The sequence below is a fragment of the Macaca thibetana genome, chromosome 14, assembly GCF_024542745.1.
Source record: "Macaca thibetana thibetana isolate TM-01 chromosome 14, ASM2454274v1, whole genome shotgun sequence".
In the NCBI taxonomy this organism is placed as follows: domain Eukaryota; kingdom Metazoa; phylum Chordata; class Mammalia; order Primates; family Cercopithecidae; genus Macaca; species Macaca thibetana.
This window is the reverse complement of record NC_065591.1, coordinates 117669528-117696297: the sequence shown is the minus strand read 5'-3', so window position 1 is coordinate 117696297 and position 26770 is coordinate 117669528. Positions and strand designations below refer to the sequence as shown.

At 42.0% G+C, this 26770-nt stretch overlaps 2 protein-coding genes across 6 annotated transcripts in view; one reads left to right on the top strand and one right to left on the bottom strand.

Moving 5' to 3' along the window:
* FAM118B (family with sequence similarity 118 member B) overlaps positions 1 to 24769 on the bottom strand; it is a 50762-nt gene extending 25993 nt beyond the window's left edge. Inside the window, exons 1-3 of one of the 3 annotated variants that reach the window (XM_050755721.1) lie at positions 24686 to 24769; positions 7391 to 7460; positions 1744 to 1836 (exon numbers count right to left, since the gene is read on the bottom strand). In XM_050755721.1, the coding sequence (XP_050611678.1) occupies positions 1744 to 1829 (86 nt within the window). In that variant the 5' untranslated portion in view covers positions 1830 to 1836; positions 7391 to 7460; positions 24686 to 24769. Of the gene's footprint in view, positions 1 to 1743; positions 1837 to 7390; positions 7461 to 13725; positions 13768 to 24685 lie in introns of all 3 variants that reach the window. The other 2 variants (XM_050755719.1, XM_050755720.1) reach the window with 2 other exon arrangements.
* Positions 24770 to 24837: 68 nt separating this feature from the next.
* RPUSD4 (RNA pseudouridine synthase D4) overlaps positions 24838 to 26770 on the top strand; it is an 88414-nt gene continuing 86481 nt past the window's right edge. For 2 of the 3 annotated variants that reach the window (XM_050755718.1, XM_050755716.1), the window contains exons 1-2: positions 24850 to 25066; positions 25470 to 25635. In XM_050755718.1, coding sequence (XP_050611675.1) covers positions 24878 to 25066; positions 25470 to 25635 — 355 coding nt within the window. In that variant the 5' untranslated portion in view covers positions 24850 to 24877. Of the gene's footprint in view, positions 25067 to 25469; positions 25636 to 26770 lie in introns of all 3 variants that reach the window. The other variant, XM_050755715.1, reaches the window with a different exon arrangement.

Genomic DNA, 26770 nt, shown 5'->3' with positions numbered 1-26770 from the left:
AAGATCAGCCTGGCCAACACGGTGAAACCCTGTCTTTATTAAAAAAAAAAAAAAAAATTAGTCGGGTGTAGTAGTGCACGTTTGCAATCCCAGCTACTCAGGAGGCTGAGGCAGGAGAATTGCTTGAACCTGGGAGGCAGAAGTTGCAGTGAGCTGAGACTGCACCATTGTACTCCAGCCTGGGCAACAGAGTGAGACTCCATCTCAAAAAAAAAAAAAAAAAAAAAAAAAAATGCATCTGTGAAACAGAGTGCTATGAAAAATGAACAAACAGAAAGACTTCACAAATTAAAAATATAGCAACAGAAATGTTTAAATCCATAAGATAAAACAGAGAACCTCCGAGAAAGCAAAATTTTAAAACACGAAATGGGGGAAAAAACAATCAAGAAACACGTAAGAAAATTAGAGACTTAATACAAGAAGTCCAATATCTGAAAAACAAGAGTTTAAAAAAAATACGGAATAGATAAAACATTGTAATGGAAAGTATCAAAAAAGTAATACAAGTCAACTTCTCCAAAGTGAAGGTACTAGTTGCCAGCTTTAAAGAGCTGCCCCGTGTCCAGATTCATATGAGAAGACACATCACTGTGAAATTTCAGACTACTGAAAATAAAATAATGATCCTTATAAGCTTCTAATGAACAACAACAACAAAAACAAAAACAAAACAGGGAAAGAGGTCATATAATACAAAGGATTGGGAATCAGAACAGAGTGGCTATTTTGGCAGGAATACTTAGACATTAGCAGAGAATGCATGAGAGATACCAAAGATTCTATACTCAGTTAAACCATCAAATGAATGTAAGTGTATGATAAAGTCATTTTCAAATAAGTCCAAAAAGTTTTCTCCTATGGGTCCTTACTTAGGAGGCTATGCAAGGATACGCTTCAGGAAAATGAAAGAGTGCACCAAAAAAGAAGACACGAGATTCAGCAAACAGAGAATCAATACAGGAGAGATGTAAAGGAAATTATCAGGACGATGGGAAAGGGAAATAGCAAGTATCAGCAATGCAACAGAGGCCTGGAAAACAAGTGTCCAGAGTGGACTAGTGTCCAGAGGGAAGAATCCATGACATGAACTAGCAAGTTATCGGTGTGTTTCAGTATAGCTAGGAGATTTATTCTTCTGTCAGAGCATGTGAGAACACACTGAAAGCAAACAAACAAAAAAGACAGTCTTTAACGGCATAAGCGAAAAAAATGGGCAAGAAAGGAAATATGATCATCACGCATTAGGCTCAGCTACGAATACTATTTATACAGTCATAATAAATGTAAATATTTAAAGTGGATTGAACCAAACACTGTGATACAAACATACAAGAACATGGGGAGAGTGTGTGGAGTGGCAATCCAGGGGGAGGAGTCATGACAGCAAAGCAGTCCTTATATTCCATACTCGGAAATCAACAAAACTGAAAAACTAAAAAGCAGCAATATATATAGTATTTTAAAACATGGATGTCAATATTAGAAGAAACAGATAAAGCTGAAAGTAATTATCTCTGAAGAAGGGTGGACTCTGAAATACTGATTTTAAAAACTATGTACCTGTACTGCCTTTGATAAAAAATAAAAATTAAACCCAAAATAAAAATAATTTAATTTTTAGTATGAAGGTCAATACTGATTAGTGAAAACAACTGACATAAAAGGTATAAGTTGGCTACTTTTCTTTCTCTCCCACTAATGGTAATTTACTCTGCTCTCTGATTCCCTTTTCTTGTTTACCTGGGCTTTTTGGTGGGGGGTGCGCCATCACTGAAGAATCCAAAAATCTCGTCTATATCAGAGGCCTGGCTCCCTGTAGAAGCCATCCAGTTTCTAAAATAGATTAAACACCATGGACCACAATTAGATCTGTAAAATATACCATTCAAAATAGCACATACATTGAACAGTTTTAAAAAGCTGTATACCCTTAAAGGTGCTTTGGAGGTACCCCCTACTTAACGGAAATTTGTTAATTAATGCACATTCCAAACAAGGAACTCAATTAAATTAGTCTAAAAGACTATTTGGTGTTCCATACTACCATCTCGCTTCTGTTTCTGAAGGCCTGCCCCCAAGTTCCCACCAAAAACAGTGTCAACTCATGTCAATTACTGGCCCTCACTTTGTAGAACTTAAGAAAAACCAGTTATTCTTCCACAAGATGGGTTTGCGGAAGACTCAGGATAAAAACCACCCACAGATAAGTGTATTAATAGCCCCCAATTATCCATTTACTCTCAGCTGAAGAAATTACTGAGTCAAGAATAGGACAGTCAATACTAATTTGCTGAATGACATTCTCTGTTGTTGGACAATGGTGACCTCGTAGCCAGTAGGACATGTCTCTCTAACTGAACATGAAGTGGACTTAAATCAAGCCACTGTGATAACTGGTAAAGGTTATTATCAAGCAGATGTATGAAAAATGGCCAATTATGTTCGGGTGCTGGAATAACTGGCAAAAGTAAGTAATTACCACAGATTAGAATGAATACTATAAAGTTCTAACTGCTCAAACTTCAGCAAACTAGTTAAATCTAAAGGCTGTGAATTTAAAAATAGCAATAGTATTTTAAATACACACACAATATAGAAGACAACATACTACCACCGTTTGGGAAGTTTTAGTACATGCCATTGCCAACACATAGAACTGAATTACTAATAATTACTGGAAGTTTACGGTTTTGTTAGAAAGTCCTTTTCTTTTCTTTTTTTGAGACTGCGTCTTGCTCTGTTGTCCAGGCTCCAGTATGGTGGTGCCATCTTGGCTCACTGCAGTCTCGGCTTCCTGGGCTCAAGCCATCAACCAACCTCAGCCTCTCTAGTACCTGGGACTACAGGCACGTGCTACCACATCTGGTGAAATTTTGTATTGTTTGTAGAGAGGGAGTTTTGCCATGTTGCCCAGCTGGTCTCTAACTCTGGAGTTCAAGTAATCTTCCAGCCTTGGCCTCCCAAAATGTCCGGGTTACAGGCATGAGCCACTGCATCCGGCCCAAAAAAGCCTTTTTTTTTATTAAAACATTAAGTTTCTCAATTAATTTTTTGTGGTAAACAGAAGGCTCACTTCCTCACCCCATAGTCCATCACACATAGTGGAATTCTTCTTTAATATCATAATCATAAGGAAAATAGAAACAATAAAATCATAGTAGTGAGTTAGAAAGTAGATCATGTTTCTAGTCAAATCTTTTGATTCTGTTGATGAGAAAGCTGGAGCTCAGGAGAAGACGGATGAGTCACTAATCTCAGTAAATCCTGCCTTAACTCAACCATGTGGGTTTTTTCTTTTTCTTTTTTTTGAGACGGAGTTTCGCTCTTGTTGCCCAGTCTGGAGTGCAATGGCGCAATCTCAGCTCATTGCAACCTCTGCCTCCCGGCAGTTGCTCCCTTCAAGCGATTCTCCTGCCTCAGCCTCCCAAGTAGCTGGGATTACAGGCATGCGCCACTACGACCGGCTAATTTTGTATTTTTTGTAGAGACGGGGTTTCTCCATCTTCATAAGGCTGGTCTCAAACTCCTGACCTCAGGTGATCTGCTCGCCTCAGCCTCCCAAAGTGCTGGGATTACAGGCGTGAGCCATCACGCCCAGCCAGGATGTTAGTTAAAAGTATGTATGTTCTTGAAAATAAAGTTAATTAATTAAAAAAAAAAGTTTGTTTCTAGGCTCTACTCCAAAATTACAGAATGAGATTCTCCAGAATCTTCAGAATCTTCCTTCAAACAGGAAACACCTAAATAAGAAGCAAACTTAATTTTTCTACAATGCGACAATTTTGTTAAATATAGGATGCACATGAGGTATACCATCAAGCCATCTTTCCTTAAGTGTAATAACTTATTACAGTCTAATGACTTCCCAGTTTGCTTATACCAATAGCCAGGTTTTAACTGTCCTTAAAATATTTTTATGAAGTTTTAATTCATGTGAATCACTTCCGATTCTAAAAGTTAACGCTCTAGAATGGTGAACTAGGGATAGAATGTGTTTACTTCTTCCACACACACGACAACCCATCCGTTTGGGATATACACAAGGAAAAAACTTAGGTGCTTAAGTTCTTTTCTTAAATATGGTTCTACAAACCCATCATCTAAACAGATTACATCCAAGTAAAAACACTATATTGAGAGAGATGAAAGTAAAATGTAGAGGGAATAACGCTTATTAAGTTTTGAAGATGGATATCTTTAGAATTCAATGCTCAATTCAGTTACTAAACCAGTTTACAAGTGCTATGGACTACTTATAAACATTAACTCATTAATCTGCATAACACTACGAGGCACTATTGTTACCTTATTTTACAGACGAGAAAACTGAGGCACAGAAAGATCGGGTACGTGGTAGTACCAGTATTCAAACCATGGCAACTCTGCCTCCCAAGTCCAAGTTCTTAACTACACTATTGCTAAACAGGAAATGCCCATTGGAACATTTCAGATTTCAGATTTTTTGGATTAGGGATGCTCAACCGTTAAGTATAATGCAAATATTCCCCAAAAAACCCAGAAATCCAAAACACTTCTTTCTGGTTACAAGCATTTCAGATAAGGAATAATTAACCCGTATTAACTTTTCAGCCTTAAAAAAAAAAAAAAAAAACTTAAAGTCCAAAACTATCAACAAAGGAAGTGCCTGCATTCTAGAAAGCAGATTTACCTGAAACAATCCCAAGTAATCCTTAATAGTTGCTTGGTAACTAGGCACTCCATTCATGCAATCTTGGCAGTCAACTACATTCGGAAGCTGGGAAAACTACTTTCTCCAATAGCAAGCACTATTTGTTATATACTTCTCACCACCATTTATCCACCAGAGCCTAGATCTGTCCTACCATTTTCTCCTGGAAATTATGTAAGATCGTTTTTGCTGGATTCTATTTCTGCCAAATGGTCAATTCATGACATCTAGACCTGAATACTAAGCTTTCTGACTTATTTATTTCTTTACACAGTCAACTTTTCTGAAGGTCCATTCCATCTATTACTTTAAAAAATTAAATACAGCCAATCGCTTCTGACTGAGAATGTTTAGGGTCTTATTTAGGTACTGAATGAGACGTAGCTCAGTATGCCTACATTATATCCAATCATATACTCATCCTGTTTTCTAACAGAGAAACATCTTTTCTTTAGCCTAAAGGATGCCTCACATGATACAATCTCACGTGTATACCCCAGTGGCATATAAGCATAAACCATACTTTATTCCTTCTAGAGTAGTGTTTTCAGGAAAAAAAAATCAATTTTAGCATGTACCCTAAACAATATGCAGTTCTTGCTAAAGAGTTTCAAAGCTAACTTCCCAATATGCATCAACTAGTTCACACTTTAATTTTTTTTATGTGATCATGGTTTGAGTTTTCATTTTTGTGGGACTTGCTATGTATAGCAAAAGTGGAAAATGTTTTTCTGTCACAAGAAAACAAAAGTCAATGACCTGTGGCAGTGTCTTCATTACCTTAATCACTGCTAAGCCACTGAGAAATCCTTCAAGGCCAATAGAGTACAGCAAAATAAAAGTCAGATACTTGGTAAAAGCTGAGAAAAGTAACAGCAACCTCATTAATGGAAATGTTAAGGCTGAAGTCTTCATATGAGACAGAACACTTGTACTCTGAAACCTGTCAGCTTGGCAGGAAATATAATGCTTCTATCTCTGGTGGATGAAAAAGGGAAAAGGGCGAGTGTTCTAGAAAAAATCCAGAAGAAACATAGTAAAGGGACAAGAGAAAAGGAACTGGTTATCCAAATTAAATTAAGTTTGTACACAGCAGAGGACCTGTGGACTTGAAAACATCAAAGAATCCCAGCAGCTCTCGTTTTCATAGCATCTTGGTGCTAAAAAGATAGCAAGCTCTAGGCTTCCCCTCACTTGAGAATCAGAGTGAGGTCTCCCAGCCCGCCTTCCTCATTCTGAGCTATGTTTCTCCTGTATGTCCAGTGCATAGTCCTCAACTCAAACAAGTGACATGCCAGAAGGAGCTCAGAGTAATACACTTGGGTACATTAGCAGACAAAATAAATCAAATGGAGAGAGAAATTCTAATGTTTTAAAAAGTATTTTTGCCTGGAAATAAAAGATATACAATTACCAGCTTGAGAAAGTGGTACGTTTCTTGCTGTAAAAGGATCAGAAAGCTTCCTCCACTGCTTTTTAAAAAATAAAAGTGACTGGAATAAAGAACGGTTTATTTCTCTAGCATAAACATAGCAAAGGGGTGACTGGAATAAAGAATGGTTTATTTCTCTAGCATAAACATAGCAAAGGGTTAACTTCATTTCTTAAGGGAAAAGAGTCATCCTCTGACTTGAGAAGAAACCAAACCTTTCTAATTGTGGCTTTTGGACTAATTCCAACGCATCTGGGTTTTTAGCAACGATCAGATTTGGGAGGCAGGGAAAGACGCCCGGTGTAAAGTACTACTAAAGAGTTCTCAACAACAAGCTTGTCAGGAGTGAACACATTAAATAAAATCCTAAAGACTTGGCTTGGGTAGTTGATGAATTCAGTTCCATATGTAGACTGCAGACTTTCCCATCAGTGGATAAAGCAAACTCACTGTTTCCTCCATCTCAGCACACAGAGAGACAGGAATCATGTCTAGCTGTGCCAAGATCTGATTCCTCTGTGGATCCCAGACTTGAAATATTTCCACTATCTATGGTGAACTTGATTGGCTCTTACTTTTATCCCTTAGCATGGCTGAGACCTTCTACCTTCTGTAGAAGGTAGATACAGATAAGATCTGTATCGCACTCATTTCCTGAACATGTGCCTTAACGGAGTCACTGAGGAAATGCCAGACTGATGCCACTTATTCTTGCCATTTCACCAGCAAACAATGACCCCCTATCTGAACAATGTAAGGAGAAAGACCTCACCAGAGGTAAGGTTTCTGAAAGACCTTAAGGATTGAGAAGAATAACCCCAAGGCACGGTGGCTCACACCTGTAATCCCAGCACTTTTGGAGGCCGAGGTGTGTGGATCATGAGGTCAGGAGTTCGAAACTGGCCTGGCCAAGATGGTGAAATCCCATCTCTACTAAAAATACAAAAATTAGGCGGGTGGGGTGGCGGGCGCCTGTAATCCCAGCTACTCAAGAGGCTGAGGCAGAAAAAGCGCTTCAACCCGGGAGGCAGAGGTTGCAGGTAGCCGAGATCGCGCCATTGCACCCCAGCGTGGGCGGCAGAGCGAGACACTGTCTCAGAAAAACAAACAAACAAACAAAAGAGCTCAGATGTTGCTTGTTATTTTCTATTATAAAGCCAAAGTAACGCATATGTATAGGGAACAAAAGTGTTTCAAGAAGAAATAATGAACAAATTAAAACCTAATTTGAATTATAAGTTGGTGACTGGAGGTGATGATTTTACCGTGCAAAGAATGACAACTTCTTTCTTTGTCACTACTTTTCCTCCTGTGCAGCTTCTCAGAAGGTATATCCTGAAAATAATGACACCTGTTGCTAAGGAAGGAGACTTTAAAAATATCAGATATTTCCCATAAATCAAGTAGTATGATCATACAAACAATTCCATCACAAATGGCATAGGTTATTCATTAAAAATGAAACTGAATAACTCTTTAAGGGCAAGATAACTCTTTAAGGATTCTAGTGAGTCCTTAACAATTGAATTTCTACTACGAAAATAGCATGGGTTACCCATGGGAAATAACCCTCAGTAGCTTAGTTTTATGTCAACAGAGTAAACACAATATACTGTGTACAAATGCAGATTCTTCCAAGTCTGGGGCATTCCAGAAGATGTCATCATTATAAAGGATATTCTCTATGAGTTAAAATTTGAGGCTGGGCACGGGTGGCTCATGCCTGTAATCCCAGCACTTTGGGAGGCCAAGGCAGGTGGATCAAGAGGTCAGGAGTTCAAGACCAGCCTGGCCAAGACGGTGAAACTCCATCTCTACTAAAAACACAAAAAATTAGCCGGGTGTGGTGGTGGGCACCTGTCATCCCAGCTACTCAGGAGGCTGAGGCAGAGAATTGCTTGAATCCGGGAGGCAGAGGTTGCAGTGAGCCAAGATCATGCCACTGCACTCCAGCCTGGGCAACAGAATGAGACTGTCTCAAAACAAAAACAAACAAACAAACAAACAAATTGACAAGTCTTAATAAAGGGGAGATTTCTCTTATAAAAATTAAAATGGGCCGGGCCTGGCAGCTCACGCCTGTAATCCCAGCACTTTGGGAGGCTGAGGCAGGAGGATCACTTCAGCTCAGGAGTTTGAGACCAGCCTGGCCAACATGGCAAAGCCCCATCTCCACACAAAATATAAAAATTAGCCAGGTGTGGTGGCACACACCTGTAATCCCAGCTACTTAAGAGGGAGGCTGAGGCAGGAGAACTGCTTGAACCCAGGAGGCAGAGGTTGTAGTGATCTGAGATCGTGCCACTGCACTCCAGCCTAGGTGACAAAGCGAGATCCTGTCTCAAAATAAATAAATAAGTAAATAAAAATAAAAATGTTTAGTAAATATATTCCACTTAATTTTCACCCCTTTTCACTTCCTTGAGGATTTCCAACTTAAATAGAGCTAAAAATTAAAAAAGAGTTTTTTGGCTGGGCGCAGTGGCTCACGCCTATAATCCCAGCACTTTGGGAGGCTCAGGCAGGTAGAATGCTTGAGCTGAGAAGTTCAAGACCAGCCTGAGCAACATGGTGAAACCCCATGTGTACCAAAAATATAAAAATTAGCCTTGTGTGGTAGCGCATGCCTACAGTGTCAGCTACGTGGGAGGCTGAGTTGGGAGGATCACTGGAGCCTGGGAAGTCAAGGCTGCAGTGAACCATGATCATGCCGCTGCACTCCAGCCTGGTGACAAAGTGAGAACTCATCTCAAAAATAAATAAATAACAGATTTTGAAAATTAAAAAATTTTACCATTAAAAACCCTCAAGCGTAACTGACTGTAGTGATTAAGTGAATTCACTTGGCTACACCAGGTGAAATATCTTGGAGGTCCCCAGGTTGCGAGCATGGAATCCAAAACCCATCCATAGCAAAACCAAGAACAGGAGGATAAGAAAGATATGAAGTAGATCTGTGTTACAGTTATTCGTAGAATTAAAAGGAAAATAAATATGTTACAACATGAAGAGGTACAAAAAAAATCAAGTTCACTTTATTCATCATTACACAATTACTTTCGAGTTTACATTCAAGTGTACAATATTTTAGACAGACAGGAAGGTTTAAAAATAATTGAATATACACCCATCATAGGTTTAGTTATATATAAAACCCAGTTATCAGAGTACGAACTAAAGAGAGATTTAAGAATAAGCTTGTGGCTGGACACAGTGGCTCACGCCACCTAGCACTTTGGGAGGCCAAGGCAGGTGGATCATCTGAGGTCAGGGGTTCAAGACCAGCCTGGCCAACATGGCGAAACCCCATCTCTACCAACAATACAAAAATTAGCTATGCATGGTGATGGGCGCCTGTAGTCCCAGCTCTTCAGGAGGCTGAGGCAGGAGAATCGCTTGAACCCGGGGGGCAGAGGCTGCAGTGAGATGAGATCACGCCACTGCCCTCCAGCATGGTTGACAGAGCAAGACTCAGTTTCAAAAAAAAAAAAAACAAGAGGCTTGTTTTGTTTCAGAGCATTCAATTTCTCTCTTTTAATTTATCATTCAACAGTTAATAAATTTACGTCTACTAAATGCTAGGTGTTTTGTTGTTGTTGTTGTTGTTGTTGTTTTGTTTTGTTTTTTTTGGACAGGGTCTCACGGTTGCCCAGGCACGATCATGGCTCACTGCAGCCTCGACCACCAGGCTTGGTGATCCTCCCACCTCAGTCTCTCAGGTAGCTGGGACTACAGGCACACACCACTGTGTCTGGCTAATTTTTTGTAGATACAGGGTTTCATCATGTTGCCCAGATTGGTCTTGAACTCCCAGGCTCAAGTGATCCGCCTGCCTCAGCCCTCCCAAAGTGCTACAGTTACAGGTGTGAGCCACTGCACCTGGCCAATGCTAGGTTCTTGACCTTCCTATTTAAAATGGCAACGGAACTGGAGGCCAAAAGAGGCAGTTGCATTTCCTTTTGAAGAAAAAGAGAGCAGACTAGTAGATTTGGGGGTGATCTATATGCACTCCTGCCTGGGGGAAGGAGAGAAAAGGCCTGTTAAATTTCTCAAGGGCCTTTCTAATTCACAAAGATATGAACTTGTACCATGTTCCTTTTTGGCTATGAGAAGAATGTGGACTATTTTTTGCCTCAGAAAGTCAAAGATCCATGCTTCTGAACATTTTCTTTAGTAATCTTCTTTTTTTTTTTTTTTTTTTTTTGAGACAGAGTCTCACTCTGTCACCCAGGCTGGAGTGCAGTGGTGCAATCTCAGCTCACTGCAACCTCTGTCTCCTGGGTTCAAGCAATTCTCCTGCCTCAGACTCCCAAATAGTTAAGATTAAAGGTGCCCACCACCACACCCAGCTAATTTTTGTATTTTTAGTAGAGACAGGGTTTCACCATGTTGGCCAGGCTGGTCTCGAACTCCTGACCTCAAATGATCTGCCCGCCTTGGCCTCTCAAAGTGCTGGGATTACATGTCTTTAGTAATCTGACTTCACTCCAGCCTCATGGAAAACGAAGCTGGAAACAATGAACAGCAACTCACAGAAGAGGATTCAAACTGACCAACCATGACAAATTGGGAAAGGAATCAATCTGAAGCTTAAGAAACTACAAAACGATACTCTACTTATCAAAAATAAAATTCAGAAACAACATGGGAAAGGATTAGCTGCGGGCAAGTATTACTGGAACAACTCTAGCGATCTCACGGGAGAAACTGGGTGTGGCTCTTTATAAAAAGTATTGTGCATCTGAAACAAAGACAGTGCTGATGATCTACACCCACAGAATACACGTGATGTACACACAACTTGGGCAATATTCTACTATAGTGGGCATTGATTATGGCCTTATGAAAGTAGTGTGCCATATTTAAGATTGGAAACTTAGGGAACAAATGGAAAATTTCACTGCGTCAAAGAACAGAAAATGTGGATTGCTAAATAAAAAATTGAAAAGGATTTGGTGCTACTGAGCTCAAAAGAAAGAAGGGACCTGAGAAAAGCTGCTCTTAAAGGGCAGTTCTCCCTAAGCCCGCAATCGCTGCCTCTCTTAAGATGCCAAGTGCACTTGGCATCTTTGCCATCCTCTGCTGCAACGAAGAGCCTTTTGGCTTCTAATCTGGAGATCTAGAAATTGGAATGGCAAAAGTCTTCAGTTTTTATGCACATAAAAGAGATCTTGTTTGCTCAGCTGCCCTGTGAACTGAATTTAAGGAATGTTTGCATTATTTTGGAATTACCTAATTTGAGTTAAGACATTAGTCTGGGTGTTTATAGGTTACCATCTGCAGAACATTCATGGGATGGGAGTTCTCTGCCTAATTATTCACTTGTTTTGGTTTATGAGCTTTTTGAAATTGACTGAGGAGAAACACATTCCTAGAAAGCCAAGATATTCTCACATTCCCTCCCTCCAGCCCCACTGGCCTCTTCACTGTTCCTCAAACAGGCCTGGTACACCGACCTTGGGGTTTTCCTTTGTATAGATCGTTCCTTCTGCCTGGAATGCTCTTTCTCCATGTATCTGCACAGGTTTCCATGCCTTTACTCAGACTGTACCTTCTCAATGACGCTACTCTAACCATCCTATTTAAAATTATACCCCCCACCATGTTAGCTTTTCTACTTTTTATTTCATAGTACACAGCACCCTCTAACATACCAATTATTTATTAGCAGTATGACTCTACAAATTTTTTTTTTTTTTTTGAGACAGGGTCTCGCTCTGTCACCCAGGCTGGAACGTGGTGGCATGATCATGGCTCACTGTAGCCTTGACCTCCACGGGGCTCAAGCAATCCTCCCATCTTCGTCTCCCAGTGCTACAGGTACATGCCACCATACCCGGCTAATTTCTTTGTATTTTGTAGAGATGGGGTTTTGTCATGTTGCTCAGGCTGGTCTCAAACACCTGGGCTCAAGCAATCTGCCGGCCTCAGTCTCCCAAATTGCTGGGATTAGAGGCGAGAGTCACTGGACCTGGCCCAAATTATATTTATTGTTATCTGCCTCCTCCACTGGAATGTAAGTCCCCCAAAGACAGGGACCCTTTGCCTGTTTAGTTTATGGATGTAGTCCAAGAGTGCAGAACAGTGCCTGGAACACGGTGGGCATTCAGATATTTATTTCACAAACTAACTCAAACAAAAGAACACCCTGTCACTGCTTTTAATAAGGACCATAAAAAGCCATTTAGCTTTTAAATGGAACAAATGGGAAAACTGTATACACAAATAAATCAATATTCAGACTATCATGTTTTAGATACGCCAGTGGTACTAGCAGTGAATGTAATCTGATCCTAGACAGCAGAAGAAAACTTCAACTTAAGGTTCCAAGACCATTGTTTGGCACCCGAACATTTTATATATAAACAACTTTATAACTCAAGTCTCTGATGTCTACATTGTAAACTGATTTTTAAGGGTTGATTCTTAGAGGAAGAACTATTTCTGGCAAATGATTCAAGGGCATCAGTATTTCAAGCTAAGAAAGCAGTTTCTCTTATTTTACATATTAAATCCATCTAAAATACAACTAGAGAAAAAAGAAAAGCTTATGTAGCAGCAAAAGAGATTTTTCTTTTTTTTTTTTTTGAGATGGAGTCTTGCTCTGTCGCCCAGGCTGCAGTGCAGTGGCACGATCTCAGGTCACTGCAAGCTCCGCCTCCCAGATTGACGCCGCCATTCTCCTGCCTCAGCCTCCCAAGCAGCTGGGACTACAGGCGCCCGCCACCACGCCCGGCTAATTTTTTGTATTTTTAGTAGAGATGGGGTTTCACTGTGTGAGCCAGGATGGTCTCGATCTCCTGACCTCGTGATCCGCCTGCCTCGGCCTCCCAAAGTGCTGAGATTACAGGTGTGAGCCACTGTGCCTGGCCCCAGCAAAAGAGATTTCAAAACACAAATTGGGTTAAGTCCTGTTTTAAAATCATTCCATGGCTTCTCACTGTGTTTAATAACATTATACTCCTCATCGTGGCATGATCCAGTGTCCGCCATCCACACAACATCCATCCAGCCCCCTCCCTCACTCGCTGGGCTCTTGAGGTGCACAGGCCTCTGTCAACTGCTTGAACACCCCCCCGTCCCCTGCCCCACCTCAAGTTCCTGGCTACAGACTTTCCTCAGAGCGATGTTCTGCAAGGGCCTCCCCACACCCTCCTCCTTGGCATCTCAATTTAAATGTTACCATCTGTAGCCTGGTCTTCCACTCCCTTTATCCCAAGTTCTTCATTTATACTTCAGTTCCTAGTTTGTGTCTCTCAGTACTTGCAGTTATTGGCCTCTCCCACAAGAATAAAAGCCCTTCTAGGGCGAGTACAGTGTCTAATTTATTTATCAACTTATCCCCATCCCATAGCATAGTTCTTGTTATAAAGTGTGTATATGGTACAGAAAATGTTCAAATATTTGCTGATCGATTGAGTGTGTATCTACCATTAATTAAAGTCCAAGGGATCAATTGATATTTCTAATTTTCTGAGCTGCAAAAATTAGGATGAATGGGAAGGCTGTAGTATTTTCTCTCATCCAAACAAATACGTTCCATGCTGACATCCACCACTCACCTGTTTAAAGCTGTTCATCCCTACACATAGATTCTCACCTGCTCTGGAGGAGTCTTCTTCATCTTTTAGATTTTTCCTTCCTAACAACAAGAAATTAGGATCACATAGTACTTCTGCCAAAAGTCTACAGACTTGCTTCATAAAACAAAGCTGCATGCACTTTTCTCCCAGTCCACATCCATTTGTAGTTCTCCTATGGCCTGGTCACGATTACATTCTGTATATGCTTGTAGAATTTTAAAATGCTAGGAACTGAATTCGCCACAGGTTGCTACATTTTCACGTTCAAATATCTGTTAAACATCAAGCACTGTGCTAAGAATATTAGTATTGCCGCCTCCAGTTCTCCTCCATCAAACACTACATGGCACTGACACTAAGCCAGGCACTTTCTGTACTTCACACATATTCGCTCTTCTGTGAAGTAGAAGCTATTGTCATCTCATATCATAAATGGTATAGATAGTGAAACAGAAGCACACAGATGGTAAGCAGCTTGTTAAAAGTCACACAACTATTACACATTAGACATGGAGTCAGTGTCCATGATGTTAAGACACAAAACAATACCATCTCGCAAAACTGAACAAGCCGTGGGCCTCACCCTTAGCAAATCTACACCTTTGGAGAAAGAAACTATAAACAAATCTTTACGACATGTTTGTGCCAAGTTTAACATGCCTGGATGAGGTACCAAGGAGATGAGCACTTGTGCTTGAGGAAAACCAAGGAAAGTTTTATGGGAGATAAACACCCTTCTGGCAAAATTCAATGAAATTGTTCGTATTCATCCTCCTCTGCCTCCTGAAACTGAAGTCTATCGCGCCTTTTCCTGGTTTCCCTCCCTCCCCTCTAGTGGGAGGTCTTCCCTGTTTCCTAAATGTTGAGGATCCACAGGGCTCTCTGGTCTATTCCCTTTACACACTCCCTTCCCTTCCCACCCCATTCACCCCTAGACCTTAAAATACCAACTAAACACTAAGGGCTCCCAAAATGCTACCTTCAGTTCAGATCTTGGTGGTGCTTCAGGCCCAGGAGATACCCACTCAAGTTTCAGTCAGGCAGCCCTTCAACACTGAGAGGTACTTTCAGATTGTACTTCAAACTTAGAAGCCAAAAAACAATTCAACAACCTGCTCCTTATCCTAAGTTAATCAGATTTCTGAATAGTAGAAATAAGCTATGTGATAATACTTACAGGCCATTATTTCTTTCTGTTTTAAGCACCAACATATGTATTTACTGATTTTGAAAAAACTGTCATATACTTCAGAATAACATATTTGGATCATTTCCAAACGAGAGAATATGAATCAAAGGGAATCCAGGGAAGAAAGTAAATCTGTAACCTTAAACTAGCATGATATTCTTTTTAGGATATTTTTTTCCTAATAAAAATTAACCGGCCGGGCGCGGTGGCTCAAGCCTGTAATCCCAGCACTTTGGGAGGCCGAGACGGGTGGATCACGAGGTCAGGAGATGGAGACCATCCTGGCTAACACGGTGAAACCCCGTCTCTACCAAAAAAATACAAAAAAATAGCCGGGCGAGGTGGTGGGCACCTGTAGTCCCAGCTACTCGGGAGGCTGAGGCAGGAGAATGGCGTGAACCCGGGAGGCGGAGCTTGCAGTGAGCTGAGATCCGGCCACTGCACTCCAGCCTGGGCGACAGAGCGAGACTCCGTCTCAAAAAAAAAAAAAAAAAAAAAAAAACCGAAAATAATAATAAATAATATTATATTATAATATTATTATTATATTATATATTATATTATATGTTATGGCAGTGATATATTATATGATATATAATATATTATAATATTATAATATTATAATAATATAATAATAATAATAATATTATTATTATTTTCAGTTAATTATTATTATTATTATTTTTGAGACAGAGTCTTACACTGTCACCCAGGCTGGAGTGCAGTGGCTTGATCTCAACTCACTTGATCTCAACTCCCAGGTTCAAGCTATTCTCCTGCCTCAGGCTCCCAAGTAGCTGGGACTACAGGCCCACGCCACCATGTCTGGCTAATTTTTGTATTTTTAGTAGAGACGGGGTTTCACTATGTTGGCCAGGCTGGTCTCAAACTCCTGGCCTCAAATGATCCACCTGCCTTGGCCTCCCAAAGTGGTGGGATTACAGGTGTGAGCCACTGCGCCCGGTCTACTATTCCCTTTGATCTGAAGATGAACTGAGAGCTGAAAAGCACTGTTTAGATCTGAAATAAGAATCTGAAAACTCTTAAAAAAAAAAAAAAAAAAAAAAAAACCAAGCTCAGCCAAGCATCAGTCTTAAAAAAAAAAGTAAGCCGGGCATGGTGGCTCACCGCCTGTAATCCCAACACTTTGGGAGGCCGAGGCAGGTGGATCATGAGGTCAGGAGATCGAGACCATCCTGGCCAACATGGTAAAACTCCGTCTCTACTAAAAATACAAAAATTAGCTGAGTGTGGTGGCACGTGCCTGTAGTCCCAGCTACTCAGGAGGCTGAGGCAGGAGAATTGCTTGAACCTGGGAGGCAGAGATGGCAGTGAGCCGAGAGCACGCCACTGCACTCCAGCCTGGGTGACGGAGCAAGACTCCATCTCAAAAAAAAAAAAAAGAAAAAAAGAAAAAAAGTGGCCAGTGAAAACAATTGAAGGTATTTAAAAAAAAAAAAAAAAAGAGAGAGAGAGAGACGGGGGAGAGAGAAAACAGAAAACAGCCTAGGGAGACTAAAAACATACTTTCATAAGGAAGTGAACGTGGTCAGTGGAAGACCAAGGAGGACTCTCAGAGAGCAACCAGAAAGCTGGGCAGGCGGGGCTCAAAGGAGGTAGATGGACACTTCATTCAGGATAAAGAGAGCATCTTTCCCCCAGACTTGAAAGTAACAGATCACTGCAGGAAATACGCAGAAAGAGCAAAATGAAGCCCCCTTCCTCCAATGTGGAGCTAACCACTGCTGACATTAGGGTTTATGTGGAGAAAACCAGTTTTTAAAAGGAACTCTCGGAGTAAGTCTGAGTATCCTGGGTTCATGTTCATATCAATTCTAAAAACGTCATTCATTAGTTTGCCCCTGCTTTTACACCATAAATCTTCGTACATATAAGCCCCTCCTTTAAAACAAAATTCTTCCTTCAATGTCTTATTAAAATTAACTTTTAAAAAACTCAAGCTGCTTGAGTTTTTTTTAGTTAATTTTAATAAGTCCAGTAGTGCATGTTTTCTGCAGTAGAGGAAAGAAAGACGCAGTCTATTTCTAGTGGCTGGGGGCAGGGAGGCACTGGGGACCAGCAGGAACCTAGAAGAGTCAGCAGAGGGTAGACGCTTCCCAGCCCCACGGACAAGACTCCTGCGGAATCTGTAAAACTGCAGTGAAGTACTAAGTTCTGGCAACAGCTCTCAAACCTGCTCCTTAGCAAGAGAGCTAAAAAGAGAGTGTTTCTTACGCACTGTTAATGTGACTCTTAAGGCATATCAACAATAGGGAGAACTTGTCTCTACAAAAATAAAAAATTAGCCAGGTGTGGTGGCACATGCCTATGGTCCCAGCTACTTGGGAGGCTGAGGTGGGAGGATCACTTGAACCCAGGAGGTCGAGGCTGCAGTGAGTCATGATCACACCCCCTCCAGTTTGGGTATCAGAGAAAGACCCTTTCTCAAAAAAATAAAAATAAAAAAAAATAAAAAAAATAAAAATAAGTAAGAGCTGAAGGATAAGCTTCCAAAAATAAACAATGAAAACAAGAAATTCATGCTTTTCCTTATGTGATATTACTGTGCTGCATTCCATGACACTAAGAATATAAAACATAACTTCCGTCCTTAAGTGTTTACCTCTTAATCTTTCTCCAAGGACCCTATTAAAATGACAACAGAGGAGTTTTTCTTTTTTCAAGGTATAAAACCAAGAACGTGAGGTGCAGGAGAGAAGCATTCAAGTTTTCAATGAATTTTTGGAGATGGAAAGCAAGTTTTAAATGCAGACCTGAAAATGTGGATTGGCATAAAGTCTGTTTAACTAATGCACAAAGCGTCTTCCTCATCCCCTGCTAAGCCAGAGCACTATCTATTTTCATCTACTTTCTCCACCTCCATCCAGAGGTTTAGAGAAAAACGAACTGAAATCTGAAATGGGTCTGGAGTGAAATATATCAGCAGGAGCAATGAAGAACTGAAAACACAGATTATGTCAACAGATGCATACTAAAAGGTTATCCAAGCCCCCATCCTTGTCCCAGCAACCAATGCGCTGTCAGTTAAAGAAACATTAGCAAACATACACATTTGTACAAACATATATACAAAACCCATGTATACCAGTCACCCTCCAGTGATGCCCACCACCCAACAAGACTCATGCTGGGAACTTAAAATAACAAAAACCAAAAATGAACAGTGAGAATCATTCGGCATTCGAAAAAATCCCACAATAAAATAAGTCATTTATTCCTTAAATTATTAAGCATCTATTCATCGCCAGGCACTGTTTCAGAGGTTGGAATTGTAGAGGCAAACAAAAAAAAAACAAAATCCCTGCCCTCATAGAATGTTTTAGTGGTGAGGGAGAGAAGTAAATAAATACGTGGGATGCTAAATGGTGGGAAATGCTTCTGGAGAGAAACAAAGCAGGGAAGTGAGATGGGGGTCTGAACTTCTCAATCCAGCGCTCTCCTCACTAAGGTGACATTTAAGCAAAGACTTGTGGATTCATCCAAAGTGAGGTGTGGGAGCAAGTCACTGGCTATCTGAGGGAAGACACATCCAGACAGAGGCACAGGTGCAAAGGCCCACATCACCTGGAGGAAATGGAGCCCATGCAGAGAGGAGGAAAACTAAAACACTACAATGGGCCCTCTGAGCCCATCATATCCACATAACAAGAATTGATATTACAAAAAGGTATCAAAGAAAAATTAAAGATTGAGGGAAGAATCACAAAAATAGTGTAAGAAAACATCCCGGAACTAGAGAACATGTATTTCCAGAACCAAATCTGTCTGTGAGAAGCCAGCACAACAGCTGAGTAAAGACCCACAGTCTGGTGTTAATACACATCATGAAACTGCAGAACACCAGAGACAGAGAATATCCTCAAAGCTTCCAGAAGGGAGAAAACAAACAAAATAAGGTCACATAAGAAGGATTTGAATCGCCATGTCTCTAGAGCAATTACAGATGCCTTCAACACTCTGAGAGAACCTTATTTCCAATCTAGAATTATGTATCTGCCAAACTATCAAACAAGTGTGTGGGCCAAACAAAGTCATTCAAATACTTCTTAGAAATAACTGCAGTATCTGCTTTTAAAAAATAAAGACATAAGCCCAGAAAGAGGAAGACATGGTTCCTGCACAGAAAGGGCAGGTCCAGGAGGACCCCAGGGCAGCAGTTCTTGAGAGCAACAGTAAAGGCAGGAGGAGGACGAGGAGGAGGCGAAGGAGGAGGAGAAGGAGAAGGAGGAGAAAGAGGAGGAGGAGGAAGAGGAGGAGGAGGAGGAGGAGGAGGAGGAGGAGGAGGAGGAGGCGGCAGCGGCGGCAGAGCTCCAATAAACAGGTGATATATTTGAGCTCACAGAAAATGTTACTGACAAGAATGTGACAAATATATTGGAGCATTTGGGAAAAAATTAACAGTAGATACATGAAACACACAGGTGAAGGCCAACCTACACACCAGGAGGAACACACTGTCACTGATCATCCAGCTCAACAGTGAACAGTATTTGACAGAGGTGTAAGTACATAAAAGCTACCTGTTTTAGCAAAAAATTACAATAGAACTGGATTAGGGGATAGAGGGCTGGAAAAACAGGAAAGTGGTGGGATGCAAGAGCTAAATACTAATCTATTGCTACAAGAAATCAACAGGCCAAACATGAGGGGAAAACCAAGAAAGAATAACAAACCAACTATTTAGCAACAAGAAGACACAGCAGACTCTCAAAAAGAGTCATTTTGTTCAACATCGTTTTTTCATAACATTGATGAGAAAATAAGTGATTCCTGGCTGAGGTCACCCATCTGTGTGGAGCTGGCACATTCTCCCCACGTCTGTGTGGGTTTTCTCCAGGTATTCTGCTTTCCTCCCACGTCTCGAAGATGTGCCTACTAGGTTAACTGGTGTGTCTACATGGTCCCTGTGTGTGTGTGTGTGTGTGTGTGTGTGTGTGTACATGCGCACCCTATGGGATAGATGGCGTCCTGTCCAGGGCTGGCTCCTGCCTTGTGCCCTGAGCTGCCGGTATAGGCTCCAGTCACCTGTGAGCCTGAGCTGGAAAACGCATGAATGAATACAAATTACCGGCAAATAAAAATCTGCAAAGTTTATGGTAATCATCCAAATGCATAACAATAACCGATGTGGCACAAAAGCTCTCAGTGGGCCTGCCCTATTGGTGATGGATTGTTTTGGAACTGAGCATGGTGGTAGGAAATGCTTCTGACAATTTTCACTTTGCACACATTTATTCCTCGATTTAACCCACCACCACTATGATTGCAGTAAGTCACTGACTCACCAAAAAGTGGGTGAAAATCTTCCTTGTTTCAGTGTTTCCTACTAGAAATGCTTTGGTTTTTATTTAGAAGTTGGGTATGTTTTTGTGACCAGAAAAACGCCATAGAAACCATATGGTAAAACTGGTTTTGTTATATGATGTTTCAAGAATACTGATGATGTTGATAACTTACTGTAAAGACAGAGGAAAAGAGGAAAACAACTGAGTGGTTGCCTCTAAAGAATGGAACTATGAGGTAGGGAGGGCAGAGAAACGGTTTTTGTTTTGTTGGGTTTTTTTTTTGGTGACGGAGTCTCGCTCTGTTGCCCAGGCTGGAGTGCAATGGTGCAACCTTGGCTCACTCCATCTCTCCAGTTCAAGCGATTCTCCTACCTCAGCCTCCCAAGTAGCTGGGATTACAAGCACACGCCACCACGCTCAGCTAATTTTAGTATTTTTAGTAGAGATTGGGTTTCACCATGTTGGCCAGGCTGGTCTCGAACTCCTGACCTCAGGCAATCCACCAACCTCAGCCTCCCAAAGTGCTGGGATTACAGGTGCACCCAGCCTGAGAAACTGTTTTTTAAATATAAATCTTTTATTACTATTTGACTTTTAAACCGTATTACACAAATTACTTTTTCTCTTTCTTTGAGACGGGTCTGTCTCTGTCACCCAGGCTGGAGTGTAGTACTGCAGTCACGGTTCACTGAAGCTGCAGCCTTGACTTCCTGGGCTTAAGTGATCCTCCCACCTTAGCCTCAAGGGTAGTTAGGACCACAGGTGTGTCACCATGCCCAGCTAATTTTGTGATTTTCTGTAGAGACGAGGTCTTGCTATGTTGCCCAGGCGATCTCAAACTCCTAGGCTCAAAAGATCCTCCCCGCTAGGCCTCCCAAAGTGCTGGGATTAAGGTGTGAGCCACACACCCCGCCCCCATTGAACAAATCTTTTTTTTTCTTTTTTTTTGAGTCGGAGTCTCACACTTTCACCCAGGCTGGAATGCAGTGGCACGACCTCGGCTCACTGCAACCTCTGCCTCTCGGGTTCACGCCATTCTCCTGCCTCAGCCTCCCAAGTAGCTAGGACTACAGGCGCCCACCACCATCCCCGTCTATTTGTATTTTTAGTAGAGACAGGGTTTCACCGTGTTAGCCAGGATGGTCTTGATCTCCTGACCTCGTGATCCGCCCACCTCGGCCTCCCAAAGTGCTAGGATTACAGGCGTGAGCCACCGCGCCCGGCCGGAAATCTTAAAGTATATTCCAACACCACTCAATGAAGTAACCTCCAAATATAAACATTAGCTCAGTGGTGAAAAGTTAAATTCTGGGGACAAGAGCAGAATTCGGTTTCTTAGTATCAATACTAAATGTATTCAAGATAAATCTGAAATAAATCCCACTGATTCGGGCTGAAAGTACTTACCTATCAGTGGAAAATCTTCACAGACTAGAAACAGAGTTGCAAAGATCTTTTAAATGACAAACTGAAGCCCAAATTATTTGTTCAAGTTCGCAGTGGCTGAACTGGGACTAGTCCCACATCTCCTGGCTCCCAATGACTGCACTTTCCAGGGCACCTCCCGAGAGTTCCTGCTAATTGCGTCCTTTAATCTCTATAAAACCATAAAACAATGTCCAAGTACTTCCTGCTTTTCAAGGAAATGGAATCGCTGGTTAATCTGCAACTAGCAAATCACAGTTTGAGGAGGCGTAACTTAAACTTCATGCCACTGATTAACCTTAAATTTATGATAAACGCAAGTTCCTTTATTAGTCAGTCCTTCTTTATACTTGTGAAATACTAATGCAGCCTTTTTATTCTGGAATAGACTAGGAAATATCTTTAAAAAGAAACTATCAAGTTCTTCATATGGTTATTTTGGGGGGCACATATTATGATATATCAAAATCAATGTAAATAAGTCACGTTTGAATAGAGCTGTACTCTCCAAGAATGAAGAAATCACTAATAGAATTTCCTTCCTTGTTTTAAGAAAACAGTTTAGACAAGTGGAGTTCCCAACAAATGGACTGTGACATTGACGCAGAAATGGAAAAGTGAACGGCCTAACAAAGGACCAGCTGAATGAGGAAGAGGGAGGAGGCAATACAGAGATTATAAAAAACAAAAACCAAAACCAGAAACAAAAGAGGTTTTGGCAGTGGCAGTATCGCAGCCAATGAGGTTTATCTGAGGGGCAATTATTGCTCTTTGAAAATTGAGGAAGAAAAAAAAAAAAGACATGACATTTGCATAAATTATACTGAGAACAACTCTAAATCACCAAGTGCCTAGACTCACGGGAGAAACATTAAGGATGTCGTAACTGACGTACCCATGCTGGCTAAAGCTGTACTGTCATACCAAACAAAAACTTTGAATTCTTTAAATTTCTCTACAAAGTTTCAACAAGACAAACCTAACAGTTTCTTCTCCAGAAATAAAGAACAAATACTTTTATTCTTCGTCACTAAGTGTGTGCTTTGAGTTAACCTGAAACCCTAGAGCATAAGCTCTGTGTCACTAGCAATGACATTTGAGTTGGTTCTTCGTTTTGTTTCCTGCCACAGAAGGCCAATTCTGCAAGAACAGGTGTAGTCTCTTGAATGCCATACAGTTAGGGTAGAAACAGGTTCTCCCATCCCGGACACAAAACCATAAAAGTCCTGTACCCAAAACAAGTTTCTAATTAATGTAATGATATTAATTTAATTCCGGATGTCAAAATTTCAGGGTCCTTGGAAAAGGGAGCTTCAAGTATCTAAGTAATACGTGATGTTCATCTGTTTAGTGAAATTAGAACCTAGGTCTGGAGCATGGAAGGTAATAATTCTTTTAAGGTCGAATTTCTCAACTTTTATAGATCTCTGTCCTACTGGTAAATGTGCAGGGCGGTGGGGGGAACAGGAGAAATGGATGTTGTTTCTCAATCTCCCTTGGAATTCTTCGCATTTATATCTGAATCGGCATTTACACCTGCCTTATAACAGAAACGTACACAAGGCTTGCTTCTTTCCAACTTTACAAATACATCTGCCTCTACGTTCATTCTTCAGGCCAGTGACAGAAATAAGACAATTCAAAATGTTCAGACACACCTAGCATACATTTATGATGCACTTCAGCCATCTAACAGATATTGTGAGTTTACTATGTGCCAGGTCAGAGGATTTAAAAAAAAAAAAAAAAAAAAAAGTCTTCCAGGGACTCACAGATCAACAGCAGCTGCCAAGAGTACATCTTTACCTGCGTAACTCATAATCAATTCAAACTCAAAGGACAGTTACAGTGTAGGGGAAAAGACCAGACCTCATCACTGACCACCTAGGTTGTAACTAGTTTTCCTACTATCAAACCCTTTCCTTTCCCATCTGTCCTGCATTCAACTGCCAGATTCACTTCCAGAATTTCACTTTCAAGGAGTCTCTCTGCCCTACTCAAGAAGCTTCAAAGACTCCCCACTACCTCTAGTTCCAACTCTTCAACTTGTCACCTCTAGTTCAAACTCTTCAACTTGAGTCTTCTATGAGTAGCTCCACCTGATCAACTTTGTTTCTTGTTGGTACGGCTCCCTTCTGCCAAACCCTTTAGGAGGTGTAGAACCCAAATCTAATTCAACTACCTATTCTCTAATAACTCCTCATGCAGCCTTCACTCCAAGCAGTCTTAAAAAAATTGTTCCCCCTATCTTCACAGATCCATTAGTTTTCAGGACATTCTTTCTGAACTCAGCATAAGTTTTCCTCTTAACAAATGGCAGGAACATCCTAAGTTACTTTTAACACTACCATCCCAAGCACATGTTTATCTTCCCAGCCACCCCTGATTGAAATCAGAGGTAGTCACTTGCAGTTCGGGCAAGGGAATCTCAACATCGCATCTCGTGAGAGGGGGTTTAGTGCGGTTGCAAACTGTGGAGGAGAGGAAAAACAAAGGAAACAGGAAAAGTGAAGGTCTGTGCTCCGTACTTTCAGCTTTTTCTTTAGGAGTAGCGAAGGTAGGGAGGAGACTCCAAGCAATGAATTCTTGAGGAAGGACAGAAAAAACACTCACAGTGCTTCCTAAGTAGGAAGTAGGGGCTGGGGGCCCTGGATAAGGGAAGGGGCCGTCATCCTTACGAGAGGGGGACAGGTTACCACGTGAAACAAAGAGGATGGGAGTTGGAAGATGACGGGTGGAGAGGCTACAGAGATCCAGGCATCCAATCAAGAGGGTACCCGACGAGTCCCGCAGGGGACTGGCGGATCACCGGAGATTCGGTGGCTAAGAGGGACGGCGTAGGTGCCTAGGAGGGCTCTGGGGCGAGTGTTTATGGGACATCGCCTCTAAGGGGGCGCGGGGGCGGGGAGGAGTTTCTCACTGGGATCGTGTACCAAAAGGAGAAACGTTTTTCGGACCAGTGTTCTTCTTGAACAGAAATCCCGGGGACGCGGAAAACGTTAAAGCGTTGAGGCACCGGCATTTCCCAGCCCCAGCCCTGCTTCCCTACACACTCACCGAGTCTCCTCCAAACGCCACTGCTCCAGCTGCAGCTACCGGCCGGCGCAGCCGCACTGAGCGCGCACCTAACCCCCGTGACTCGTCCAGGCCCCACCCCGCACCACGTGACCTGCAGGGTCCACCCACTCCCGCCTCACTCTTGCCGCCCTTCTCCACGTGGTCTTGGCTCGCCCCTCCCTTCCTGGCAAGATGGCGGCGCCCAGGTGGAGGGCGTCGGGCCTCTGGAGCTGGGGAAACGGCCAGGGTTTGGGGAGTCTCTTCAGTCTCGTCTCAAAGCCATTTTGTTCCGCTGCCGCTGCCTCTACGTCCGTAAATGCCCAGAGATTAGCGGAGAGGCTCCGAGCCCAGAAACGGGAACAAGACACAAACAAGAAGCCGGTGAGTCCGAAGGGACCACAACTCCCAAGAGACAGTGCGCTAATTGGTTTCCCGGACCCGGAGTAGGTAGGAGGGTCCTCTGACTGAAAGCGTATGAGTCAATAGCCCGGACGCTAGGTGGGAGAATGGGGAGAAGGTGGAGGGGAAGGGTCAGTAAGGGTACGGTGTTTTCCCGTGAGCTGGGTCTTTGGCTACTGTCAGGCTCGGTCCTACCCACTGCGTGGGTACGCAGGTTAGACAAACTGGTACCCCTGGTACCCCTGCTCTCAGATTACTCGAGGAAAGCGCGGGTCTGATGCAAAGATAGTCATTCCCCACTCAGATTCTCACCCAGAGCTTTCTGTAAGGTCTTCTCCACCGCTTCCGCACCAGGCATTCCCCACAGCTCCTTCTTTCTCCCTAGGTGTCCACAAACCCTGTTCAGCGGAGAGTGCAAGAAATAGTGCGGTTCACACGGCAGCTGCAGCGAGTCCACCCCAACGTGCTTGCTAAGGCACTGACCCGAGGAATTCTCCACCAGGACAATAACCTTGTGGTCATCAATAAGCCCTACGGTCTCCCTGTGCATGGTAAGGACCACGCGGGAATGGGAGAGGGATCTGTGGCTGCTTTCTGCTACAACCGAGGAAAACTGAGACGTTACTTGTGGTGCACTCTAAAGCCTTGCGTTCAAATTAATTAAACCTTTTTAGACTACCGTCCAATATAAGGAACCACCGAGGACACAGAAATAAATAAGACAGTCCTCCCCTTCTAAACATCTGACAGTAAGCAGCAATTCGTGGAATACACTGTGTGCAGACCACAGGGATCACTGTAGAGATATACAAAGGCTGTGTGGTTCTAGACTAAAGGTTATCTTCCATCAAAACTGGGAATGAGAAAATGATACATAAGAAAAAAGGGTGTGTGTGTGTGTATGTGGGAGTATATGTAACATACAACCCCAGAGTAACTGGAATTTAGTGGACGCTCAAATGTCTTTCAACAAATGTTGCATGTAGTTGTCAGGGACAGCTGAGGTGAATCAGGAAAGATTGATTTAAAAAATGCATTTGCGAAAGAATTTTGCAGAGGGAAAAGGCCCGTTTTAGCTAGAAGAAGGTATTGCTTTTCGGGGAGATGTGGAGATAGTCGTTCATAAAGACAAGGAACTAAATCAGACATTGCCAAGTGTTTGTATAATTTTTTTCTCTCTTTATTTTCACAACAGTTTTTTGCCTCCCCATTCCCCAATGAAGTTGTTTTCCAGATATTTACATTTTATAATGAGAAAGCAAAGTTGGAAAGAGAAGTAATGTGTCCAAGGTCAAAAAAATGGCTAGTAAGAAGAGGAGACTAGAACCCCAGGAATGTCTAACCCCGAAGCCTATCCTCCTAATCACTCATATTTAATGCTTCTCGAAGGCCTCATGGTTTTGCAAAGTATGTCTGAGAGGAAAGCCACATGCTCTAGAATGGTGCTTCTCAAACTTTATTATGCTTCTGAATCATTTGGACAGCTTGTAAAATGCAGATTCTGACTGAGTAGTCTAGGTTGGGAGCCTGAGATTCATTTCTAATAAGCTCCCTAGACATGCCATTGTTGCTAGTCTCTGGACCACACTTCAGTAGTAATGCTTTAGAAAATATTGACAGTTTATCCATTAAGGGCTTTTCTCCCAAGAAGAGTTCTTTGGTGAGATCTTTTCCTGGCCACTCAAA